General features: G+C 45.1%; 1 protein-coding gene across 1 annotated transcript; it reads right to left on the minus strand.

Annotated features, from left to right (window-relative positions):
- Window positions 1-8855: 8855 nt before the first annotated feature.
- FOXQ1 (forkhead box Q1) lies at window positions 8856-10013 on the minus strand. The gene has a single exon (XM_015815640.2). It carries the CDS (start codon window positions 10011-10013, stop codon window positions 8856-8858), a length of 1158 nt encoding a protein of 385 aa, XP_015671126.1.
- Between the last annotated feature and the right edge of the window lie 369 nt (window positions 10014-10382).

A 10382-nucleotide genomic window follows, 5' to 3' on the forward strand; every position in this document is an offset into this window, starting at 1 on the left:
CCTTCCTTCCTTCCTTCTTTCCTTCCTTCCTTCCTTCCTTCCTTCCTTCCTTCCTTCCTTCCTTCCTTCCTTCCTCCCTCCCTCCCTCCCTCCCTCCCTTCTTGCTGGACAATATTAGGTAACCTGGATGCTCTGTCTTCTGACAATAACAGTAGTAGTAATTTTATTTATAAGTACAGAAATGGGAGAAAAAATGCTGTCCCATACTCTTTTAATTTTAATTTATAGCAGTCAGTTTAATATGGCTGTCCATTCTGAAAGGCTCTGGTGGCTTACAAAATCCATAAAAAGAGTAAAACATTTAAAACTCACAAAAACAGGTAGCCCAGATTACAAAGACTACAACATCAAAACATATAAAACCAATACCATACAGGTTCAGTCTATAAATCGTAGCCGGGTTAACCCTTAGTCTACATGCTACAACTGTATCAATGTAAATAAAAAAGAATCAATTGTAAAATTATCAGAGCCCATAACATATAATAATAACAACACCTATGCATTCAGACTGGCTAATTATATACTGTATCGGAGATTTATAGCTGGAAAGGAGAAGGAACTTGCTTTTTCCAATCTTCTATTTAACATTAAAATTACAAACCAGTTGCATAGCTGACACAGTAGTTTCCCAGTTCAGTTCAGTTCAGTGAACTCAGTGGAATTACTTTGGATGAAGAACAGGAGCTGAGCAGACTTCACTCTGGTGTCCATGTAGGCAGCCACATCAGATTTGCTCCAGAGACTCAGAAGAGACAGCGAAGCCACCATATAGCTTGACTGTTGGCTCTTGGCTTAGCTCAGCCACTGATTAAATCATAATTAATCAGCCTGAAGTGCAAAGCAGGCCAATAAGCATATAGGAAACCTATTTTAAGATCACTGTGCCTGCCAAAAATTTCATTCAAGCAGGGCTCAAATCCTGTCCAGTTCCACATAAGCCAACCTGACCACACGGTTGGATTAAAAGTAAGTGGTGTTTATTATCATAAGCACCTACTTCTTGAAAGTAATGCATAGATGACTTTGGATATAAATCACTGTGAATATGAATATTTCTTACCTTCACTTGTACCCTCCCAATCAGCAGTCCTGTCTCTCTCTCTCTATCACACACACACACACAGACACAAACACACACACACAGTTGCTGATATTAATGAGGATCTACTTCAATGAACCAGACCCACTCAATCACCCAAAGGGAAATTCAGCTGACTTCTGAACTTACCTCAAGGCTGCACCCTACGGTAAAACTGATTCCCTTGTCCATCTACCCTGGCCAGGTGGCATCATTAGCTGTTGTGGCCAAGAATGATGGAAGCTATGGTCCAAGGCTTAAGGATGACAGCCAGCTGAACCCAAGGAAGCCTGTGTCTGAAACCCTACCTAAATAAATGTTTGATCCAATGGATCACTTCTTTCCAAAGAATCCATAGCTATGAATTTGGCACCAGGTGGTCAAGGTAAATTGGAATTTTTAATTAAAATCTTTCTTACTTAAAAAAAAAAGGAAATAAAGTACTGCAGTTTTGTCCATCTGAATAAATGTGCTGCTTTGAAAGGGTAGGAGACAATAATGGAGAACTAGAAAAATGTAAGGAATTGCGGCTGTTTGTGCTAATTCAGCAGTTTAGAGTTGTGACATTTGATACCCTTCATTATTAAATAAGAACTTTTGGGTGAAAGCATGGAAGCCTAACATAGTACAAAAGGTGCTTTTGTACTTTTTTAGTTTCTGCCAGCAAACACCCAACCTGATGTCCCCATGTGCTGGATTTCGATTGCTAGAATTGCCAGCCAGCAATGGACTTTGTGCCTAATGGGTCAGGATGATGGGAACAAGAGTCCATCATATTTGGAAGACAGGAGGAAAGGATGAAGGCATGGAAGGTCACTAGGAAATTAGGGAGTGAGGATTCAGAACCTAGCCAAAATTGTCAAAACCTTGAGGGGGTTGTCAAAGCACACTTGCAGAGCGCTGAAGAAGATCCCAAATCAGAATTTTTCATGCAAGAAAAATATCATTTGAAGGGTCCTTGGTGCTCTCTGAGCTTGCTAGTTTTTCTTGCAGATGTTTCATTACCCGAATGAGGTAACATCATCTTACTTGCAGTGCTAGTAAGGAGTAAGTAACTTCTTACTAGCACCAATGGTGTTACCTAGTTTGGGTAATGAAACCTCTGCAAGAAAACAAGCAAGCTCAGAGAACACCAAAAACCTCTCATTTCAATCCTGAGCTACAAATATTCTCCTTTACTGGTAAAACATCATTTAGTGAATGTCTGTCTTTCATGTAGCTGCACTTAAGATCGCTTCAGCTTTCGGCAGAACTATGGGTGGGCTAGTCACTGATGACTATCATGGACAACCTAGAAAGTCCATTTTAAGTAAGATGCTCACTGGCTCGTGCATAGGTATATATGATCACTGGCTCGTGCATAGGTATATATGGTCGTAAGAGGGCTAAAGAGGGTTAGGAGGCTGTTTTACAAGGCCACCATCCGCAAACGGCATCTAAACTCTAACCGGCTTTTAAAAACCTTTTCCTGGAATCGGATCACGTTTAAGCAGCGCAACCATCAAATCGATTACTCTGGTTTAAATTTTTTTTTTTTAAAGTGGATATTGATCTAGTCACAAAGAGTTGGAACTGTTAAAATTCCGTACACCTGAAGTTGAGGGTCTTAAGGTGTCGGTCGTAACGACCGACACCTTAAGACCCTCAACTTCAGGTGTACGGAATTTTAACAGTTCCAACTCTTTGTGACGAGATATGTCAGAACAGGTCGGATGGACCCGTCCAACAACACTCCGTTATTAGATCCCCAGTGTTTCTCAACCTTGACAATTTTAAGGCATGTGGACTTCAACTTCCCTCAATGCTGGCTGTGGAATTCTGGGAGTTGAAGTCCACATGCCTTAAAAATGTCAAGGTTGAGAAACACTGTTCTAGATTACCGGTAAGAGCGAGGATGTCCTTTGGGGTGTCGCACACGACCCTTTTGTGGGAAGTCCCGAGGAAGACTCTTAAAGAAAGAGCTGAAGAAGCTTCTTGGATGAGAAGCGAATCGTCCTCAAAGAAAAAATAAGGAAGTCAAGTTGCCTCTTGAAAAAAAAGCACATTTGAGACAACCATGACCTGGATGACTGAGAATCTCCATAGATACTCTTAAAGAAAAACGTAATCCAGACAGGATCCGTCCCTACGTCCTGCTTTGAAGTTTTGCAAATTTAAATGGTAATTTGCAATTTTATGGGGGGGTGTGTGGCCACAGGAGGGGGAGGGGGCGGGGCAACTGTATTGGCTATGGTTAAAAAAAAAAAGTAACAATACCGGGCCCTACGATTTTAAATTGCGCCGTCAGGAGCGCCATCTTGACTTTTTTGACCGTACCCTGAAGACATCCTTGGGGCACGAGGAACTTGTTTCGCACCTGCTGAAACTGTGCAAACTGCGGAACGGCAAAAGTCGTCAATCAACCCGAAGAGGCTGAAAATATCCCAAGTGGAAGAAGCGGGTCAATTTTATCTCTGGGCCTAGAAGCGGAAGGCTAACTTTCCCATGAGCCCTTGAGGAGATGCTTCGTTGCTTGAATTTAGCTCTCGTGGAAACGGCTGCCCCATTAAACGTTTCTCTCTCTCTCTGTGTGTGTGTGTGTGTGTATTGGGGTGGGGCGTGTTGGAGTGGGGAGGGGGGGGGAAATCCTCCCAACCGATGCAGCGTATCAGGCGACCGAGCGTTTCCCAATTTAAATTAAATTTAAATAGATTAAATTCACGCAACCCGAATTTAAATAGATTAAATTCACGCAACCCGCTGAGCCTTTGCGGGCGTCGTTTCGTTTGGTTTAGAGAGCGAGGTACGAATTCTGTCTCCATTTCTGGCTGCAAACTTCAAACCGGTCTGTTAAATAGGGAGAGGCAAGAGTGCCAATGGAGTCCCCGATATAAACTGATAAATATGGGATCAATACGTGTTCCTTAGGTCACTTTTGATTTGCATGGATTTGCAAAGAAAAGCATTTTAGAACTTTGAAGTTACTGGAAGGGGGATGGAAGGGGGTTGGTACGAGAAAGCGGGAGCTGCTGAGCAAAATTGTTACCTTCAGATTCTTCTGTTAAAAGAAATAAAACTCAACTCTGAACGATGGAATTATATCCGTGGGATGCAGGGGAGTGGTTTTGAACTGGGAGGCCCAGGCTAAAATTCCTCTCTGCAAGAAAATTACTATTTCACCTGGCCAGGAATATCATGTAAAGCCATCATGTACTCCTGGTAGAGGCAGCATATACATTTAACAATCTAGCAACATTCCTAATTAGCTTTCCAGTTAAACTTCAGTTTCTTGCTTTTACTGGGTGAGGTCTGAGGAGAAGAAATTAAATTGGTGGTAACACTTATCTTCATTCTGATGCCACTTTGCATTGCTATATTTGTTAAAATCCACTTATTTTCAAGGGAGCTTGATTTGAGGAGTTGCCTTCTTGCTTCATCCAAAAAACTCGAAATATGCTAGATTTAGCTTGGGAAATCAATAAATGAAACTAGACAAGGCTTTCTGAGTGTGAGAGAGTTTGCACCGCTACTCTTCCCTTTCAGAGCTTCATTCAATTAACTTCATCAATTCCTACTCAGATTTAATTAACAAAGTCATTTGTAAAATAGTGATTCCCTAAGCTCATAATAATGTAGTTCCAAAGTGGAGGAATTGATAAAATAATGGGTCCTGGCAATAACTCAGTCCACTGAAAAGCACGTGCCGTTGAGCTTAAAGTCTTGTATATTTTGTGTGGGTGGGTGGTCCTAGCCCAAATCCCTTTAAAAAGTATTTCTCAAGGCAGTTGTGAAATAGTTCCATGGAGAACTGAGATTTATAACAGGGAAGTGAAAAGGAACATGGCTAATCTCTCCTTTCCCCTTGGGTGCCATAATAATTGGTTTAAAATCTGATTTTTCCATCTGAGAATCGGTTGAGTTAGGTTTTTTTTTCTAAATTTAGACTTAGGTGAAGCAGGAAAACATTCCGTGTTTTAGGTACTTGCCCTGCTGCCTCAACTGCATTCTTGCAAAGACAAATGTTTTTCTCCTTTTAATTTGCTAAAACTGTCCCCCGACAACCTTTCAAAAGAATCTGGGAGGTAGTAAGAGGAGAAGATTGTGTTTCAACCAGGTTTGCTCCTTGCAAAACATTTCCTCTCCCTTTCATCCATTGCTACAGCAAGTCCCACTGAGTGCAGTGTCACTTTTTAATTCAAAACCTTAGCAAGTTTAGAGCATCCTGTTTCTCTTTTGAGGTTCTGATTGCTGGTTTTGAATTAAGAGCAGTGGCTGAAAAGTTTGGACTGCAAAGTTCCTATCCAGAAAAATGTTTGGAAGTGCCATGCCCAACAGCTCCCTCCCACCTGCTCTGTGAGGCTTGCAAGGCATTAGAAGAAGAGAACTGATTGGTGGGAAGCTACTTGCTGTCCTCCAGATGTGTTGGACTTCAACTCACATCAGCCCTCAGCCAGCAATCCCATAGCAAAGGGTTGTGGGAATTGTAGTTCAAAGCATAGTTCAAATTAACAATGTGCCAGAGAAAATGTGGTAGCCTTTGCCTTTAACAGAAGTATTTCCCAATCAAAGTTGCAGGTTGATTAGCATTGATTAAAAAGGAGAGAATTCCAAATGCAGGAATGCAAGTCCTGCATTCCTTCAGCTCTGCATTATTACTATTGAGAAGCAGAAATACAACAGATATGATTCTTAAACCTTTTGCAACCCATTACTGTATTTTTGAAATTAATGGGATTGTCATTCCTCCAACTCTCCGCAATTTGATTTAGCATCACTAGAAGACTAAGATATGATCCATTTTTTTTGTTCCTTTTTGTTCCTTTTGTACAATCAGGGTGAGGAACTTTACCAGATTGGAATATAGAATCTCAAACTCTCAGCTGCCCCAGAATCTCAAACTCTCAGCTGCCCCAGATAGCATAGCTAGTGGAGAAGGATGCTGGGTGAAAGTTGTAATTCAGCAATCCAGGAATATGCCTAAAGAGTAAAACTAAGGGATGTATTCTTAATACCGTAGTATAAGGCCAAATTTGGAAAAAAGGGGTGGGAGAATCTTTTTTATTCTCATGATTCAAGAGGTCTCCCCCCTTTGCATTTTGTAAAATTTGCTTACCTAGACAAAACTTACACAGCAAAGTCCTATCAAACAGTCTATTCAGAAGGAGCTTTCACTGAATATTCCCAAACCAGAGGACATAGGATTGGGGACCCAGTGATTCCAATGGGGTTTATTCTATTATAGGCGTTGTACCCCAGCCCTGTGCCCAACTGGCTTGGTGAGTCCTATTAAACAGTACAGTATTGTTCCACTTATTTCCAAGGGAAAGAAATGACAAGTAACAACCAATTTCCTTTAGATGGTGTTCCTGGTTAGTTTCAAGGAGCCTCCCAAATCTTACATGGATGTCAATCACTTGTCCTTCTTGGGTTTTTTTCCCCTTTCATATACAGGTACAGAATTATTTTTGCCCCTGTTCATTCTCTCTCTTCCCCAGCTTCATTTTTTCCCGACACTGCCCACTTTGAAAGCAGGGACCCTCAGAATAAACACAGGCAACTCCAAATTCAAGACTTTTTTTTTTTTAAAAAAAATTCATCTTTTATTTCAAAATTATCTTGATCACGATTTTCATGAACCCATGCAGACATACAAAGATTTTGCGACAGGCAGTTTCTGCAAGTATTCTCCCTTTTCAGGGCAACACATTTGGTTATTCCTACTTTGGGCCTCCTCCTTCTGCTTTGGAAGAGTCTGACTAAACAGTTATCAGGATATAACCAACAGAGCATTTGTTTTGTGGATGGGAGTGAAGGGAAAGGACATTGAACTAGGTTTAGCAAACAAGCTGACATCAATGTGGTGGGGAATCATATTTATTTTTTTAAAATATATGTATATTTGCATTGAAATAAAAAAATGAGAAAAAGATAGCCTGCATTTATTTAAACATCAGAGTTTTGCAGGTTATAAATAACTTAATCCCTACAGTTCATAGGGAGAGGTATGTGCAACAAGAACTCAAAGTTCAGTGTTTGTGAAAACTTGGCACTTTTCCTGTTCAATCCAGAAGTGAAATGCCAACAAAGCATTCTTAAACAAAACCCTGATTCCATTAATTCAGTGTCTAAAGTCATGATTCTCATCCAGTTACTCCTCTGCCTCGAGCCTGCTGTAAATCAGTTTAAGATTGCAGTACTAGAGCAGAGTTTACTCCAGAATACATGTGATGAAATTCAGTAGACTGACATCTATAAAATCACTCCTTTCTCTCCTTCCCAGCTCTCTGGGCCCCAAGGCAAACCTCTCAATATCCAACTCCCCCCCCCAACAACAGTCACCATTTAAAGAGCTAGTGCTTATATTCAAGGGAAAGGGACTTGCTGATGCCTGATGTTCTTGGAGAGGGAAGGGGAAGCTATCCCAGTCGGTTGCATTTATATTAGCACTGTTGGGTACGGGCTGCAGAACTCTGGAAGGCTAATAGATGGCAGCAAAGACTTAGAATGTTTCCCATCTATTTGGCTGCCATCTAGTGGCAGCCCTAGCCAGTCTCTACTGGGACTGGCTGCTGTAGATGCCAGTCCTGGAAAAGACTGCAACCATGGTTTACCATCACCCCTCTTTTTAGACTGAAGCCTAGTTAGGGCCCATTATGCCTCTTGGCCCCAAGGTCGCCAACTCCATTCCTTGGCTATTTGTGTGCCATACTGCTCCCTCCTCTAACACTTGTTTTTCTGCAAGCTAGCACACTCTGCCTCGGAGTCCAGCATTACAGGAGTTTCCTTGCTGAAAGGATACTGCCTGGCATGACATTTGAGTATCTCCCAAACGCCAGATATAAGGGCTGCTCAAGTTGACTGGCCTCGCTTCCACTGCATAGCCCTGTTTCAGAGAGATCTCACTTTCTCTCAGCTGCACTGCAATTAGGCTGTCCTTGAGTCACCTTACTATGGAGCTGAAAAATGCTTACTGATCCTAAGTAATGCATGCTCAGATGCTAATCTTGCTTGGTCTAAAGCTGCTCTGGGAGTTTAGGTCGCTTTGCGTTCCCTGGGGTTTGCTCCAAGCTGAAGGGTGCGTAGGATTCAGCCTTGATTCCATTTAGATTGGAAACCTGGCATGTTCCATATATTTGGATTTTAAATCCCATGCGCCCCAGACATGACCCAGGGGGATGGCTGAATTAACTCAGGTAGTTTATACCTAACTTAATATAGTTGAGGCTTTTGAAATTTCAGTTTTTCACTGGCCAAATATCTTCCCCTTTGATAGCATCTCTACCTGTTGTTCAGGATTCAGGCTCACCCTTAATAAGTGTTAGCATCCTTATCTAGGTTGGCTCCAATGCTATGAACAGATATCTGGGAATAGCCCAAATTAATTTGATGGGACTTACTTCAGGATCAGTGTATGCTTTATTTACAACCTTGGAGAAAAGATCCCAGCCTCCGGATGCCCCTCTCCAGATTCTCTTTAAGAAGCAGGGCACCTGCAGCCTCATGGATGCCCCCACCAGCCATCAAACAACCAATCGTCGGCAGGAAACGGTTTCCCTTCAGCCAATCAGAAAGAAGCTCTGCTGTCCATTTTAGAGTCCAATCTTTTTATATAAAAAAAATCTGAACAGCTTTTTGGTTTTGGTCTCGAGGGGAAAAACGGCGTTTTTAAGGCACAGTCTTTCTACCGAGTCTGGATTTTTTTTTCCTTTTTCCTTTTTAAAGTGCGTCAAGAGACACTTGTCGTCTGTCCCCACGTTACCCCAGCCTTTCACAGGGGTCTTAGACCGTTCGGTCGTTATACCGATAGAGTCTCTGATGTATTGTAAGGCCGGTAGGTGTTGTGACTGGTGGCTACCTGCTGCAATGAGCTGGGCAGCCGGAGGGGGCAGTAGAGCTGAGAAAAGCCCAGCGTCTGTAACTGCGCCGACGAAAGCCGGGGAGAGCAGAAAGACGAGGGTCTCGCGTGGAAGGGCTGGTGCGGATGGCGGTCACTCAAAGCCTTGCCCTTGGAGGACTCTAGCAGCAGAGGATCGGGGAGGCCGTAGTGGTAAACGGCGGAGGCCGCCGCCAGAGGGAAAGCAGGGACGACGCCGTAAGAGACGGCCGGATGAGCAAGGAGCCGGGAATAGCTCGGGGGGGCGGCCCACGCCACCGCCCGTTCCCCCACTGGCCTCGCGGGGGGCCGCGGCTGCGGCTCGGAAGGCTGGTACGGCCGGCTCAGGATGCTCTCGATGGCGAAGGGGCTGGAGAATTTCGTGCCGACGGCCGAGGCGCCACCGACGGGCCCCACGCCCGATTCCCCCGACAGGGACTTCTGATCGGCACTCGGGGAAGCCGGCGGGGGGGACGGCTGAGCCGAGGGGGAGCCCCCGGCGGCCGGAGGGAGCCCCGGACGGTTGAGCCGCTTCCTCCTCCTGCGGAAGACGCCGTCGGCGAACGTGTACTCGGAGTTAGGGTTGAGCATCCAGTAGTTGTCCTTGCCCCACGGCCGGGCCGGGTCTCGCAGCACCTTGACGAAGCAGTCATTGAGCGACAGGTTGTGACGCACCGAGTTGCGCCAGCCCGTGTAGGCGCCGCGAAAGAAAGGGAAGCGACCCATCAGGTATTCATTGATCTCCGCCAGGGTCAAGCGGCCCCCGGCCGAATCCCGGATGGCCATGGCGATCAAGGCGATGTAGGAGTAGGGAGGCTTCGGGCGGCGCGTGTACGGCTTTCCAGACAGCCCTGCGGCCGCTTTACACTCGCCTCCCGGGGAAGGCGAAGGCGAAGGCTCGGGGCCCTGCCGGGGAGAGCCTGCGCAACCACTGGCCGGACTAAGCGCCGCGCAATCCCCGTCGGAGCCCAGCTCGCTCTCGGCGGCCCGCGGGGAAGCTTCGCTGCTGCCTTCCTGGTCGCTGACGCTGTTGCCGCTGAGCTTTTCCTCGTATCGCGGAGCGAAGATCTCCAGCTTCATGGTTGCGCCCCCAACTCTGCTGTCCTCCGCCGCCCCCCTCCCAGGCAGCCCCTGCCTCCTCCCTCGGGGGGAGCTTCTGCCGACTCAAGCTTTGATCCCCGGGAGACGGACTCAGCAGCTGGAGTACATGTCTGCCCGGTCTAAAGTCTCGCAATGGGAGTGGGTGGGAAGAATAGGTCGTCTCCGCTTTGGGATTCCTGGAAAGGTAAGGCGTGGTTCCAAAGCGCTGGCAGGTGGGCTTTCTTTTTCCCTCTGCAAACTCTCCCAAAAAGGAACCCGAACTCAACTCATTCCCGCCAAAGTCACAGTTTGGAGAAAGGTTGCTGATGTCTGTAAGCTTAAAAAAAAAGAAGAAGAAGAATGTATCGG

The sequence above is a fragment of the Protobothrops mucrosquamatus genome, unplaced genomic scaffold, assembly GCF_001527695.2.
Source record: "Protobothrops mucrosquamatus isolate PMUCROS unplaced genomic scaffold, P.Mucros_1.0 scaffold_6, whole genome shotgun sequence".
NCBI lineage: Eukaryota > Metazoa > Chordata > Lepidosauria > Squamata > Viperidae > Protobothrops > Protobothrops mucrosquamatus.

Excerpts from the sequence above, each read along its gene's own strand:
- FOXQ1 (XM_015815640.2), bottom strand. The coding sequence starts at position 10,013 with ATGAAGCTGGAGATCTTCGCTCCGCGATACGAGGAAAAGCTCAGCGGC.